Source organism: Austrofundulus limnaeus, unplaced genomic scaffold, assembly GCF_001266775.1.
Source record: "Austrofundulus limnaeus strain Quisiro unplaced genomic scaffold, Austrofundulus_limnaeus-1.0 Scaffold1124, whole genome shotgun sequence".
NCBI lineage: Eukaryota > Metazoa > Chordata > Actinopteri > Cyprinodontiformes > Rivulidae > Austrofundulus > Austrofundulus limnaeus.
The window spans coordinates 93,431-94,643 of record NW_013953526.1 but is presented as its reverse complement, the minus strand read 5'-3'; the positions used below and the strand labels follow the sequence as shown (position 1 = coordinate 94,643).

The window sequence follows — 1,213 nt, the reverse complement described above, 5'->3', positions numbered from 1 at the left end:
TCAGACTGAAGAAGTCTCTTGGAGGAGAGACGAAACGTTTCACTAAAGAAGAACCATCCAGAGGACCCACGGATTTTTTCTTTTTGATTTTTTTCTACCTGGATTACTGAGACGCATCAGGACATTCATTTATTTAGACTCTTGCTTTTTGTAGTTTAAGATTTGAGTCACGTGTAATGTTTACAAAACAAAGCAGCTTAAATTCTCTCAGAGAGCAGAGCAGCATCGTACCATAATCTTCATCCAGATATTCCAGTCTCTCAGAGGGATACTGGGAATCTGCGATCTCCTCATACTCCTCCACCATGCTGGTACCAAACACCCTACACAACAAACAAACACTACATTATAACACTCTTACAAAGCAAAGGTTAACAGTACACACAGCAGGAAAAATGAGTTGTTTCATGAGTTAAAGCAACAATAAACTGAGCTGCTGAAATCATCTAGAATAAAACTCATCTAAACACCTGTGAGATGCAACATGTCTGCCTGCAGCAGCTCCTGACCCTGAGCAGAATTAAACAGATGACAGTTAAAATGTAAACATTTGACTTGAAGATGTCTGAATATTTTTCCTACAGTGTGGAAAAGAAGACTAATTTAAAAGCTGTGCATAAAGAGCAGAACCACACGGTGGGATTGTGCGCCACCAAGCAGAGTTATAAAGTAACTAAGTTCAAATACTTTGTTTCTGTACTAAAGTAGAATTTTTAGGTATCTGTCCTTTACTTGAGTAACTATTTTTCAGTCTACTTTTTACTTTTACTTCTTACATTTTCACACAATTATCTGTACTTTCTACTTATTACATCTTTTTAAAAAGTTAAGAAGTAGAAAGTCGTTATTCCTATTTCATTACAGCTTGTTGTTAAAAAATATTATCCTCCTGGATAGAGTGAATTTAATTGTGGCTGGATGAGAAGTATAAATACCGTATATATTATTCTGATCCTGTATTAGTTTGTACACAATCCATCACAGCTGCAAATAACACAAATTATGTCACACTCCAGCAGAACATGTACCCTGGTAAGAAAGTCTGTGATATATATATACATACATACAGCGGGTAAAATAAGTATTGAACACGTCACCATTTTTCTCAGTAAATATATTACCAGAAGTGCTAATGACATGAAATTTTCACCAGATGTCGGTAACAACCCAAGTGATCCATACATACAAAGAAATCAAACCATAAATGTCCAGA

At 35.7% G+C, this 1,213-nt stretch overlaps 1 protein-coding gene across 1 annotated transcript in view; it reads right to left on the bottom strand.

Annotated features, from left to right (window-relative positions):
• The window catches only part of suco (SUN domain containing ossification factor), a gene marked incomplete in the record, with an annotated part of 88,481 nt that overhangs the window by 28,551 nt on the left and 58,717 nt on the right, over window positions 1–1,213 (bottom strand). The window contains 1 exon segment of the mRNA XM_014030831.1: window positions 140–323. Coding sequence (XP_013886285.1) covers window positions 140–323 — 184 coding nt within the window.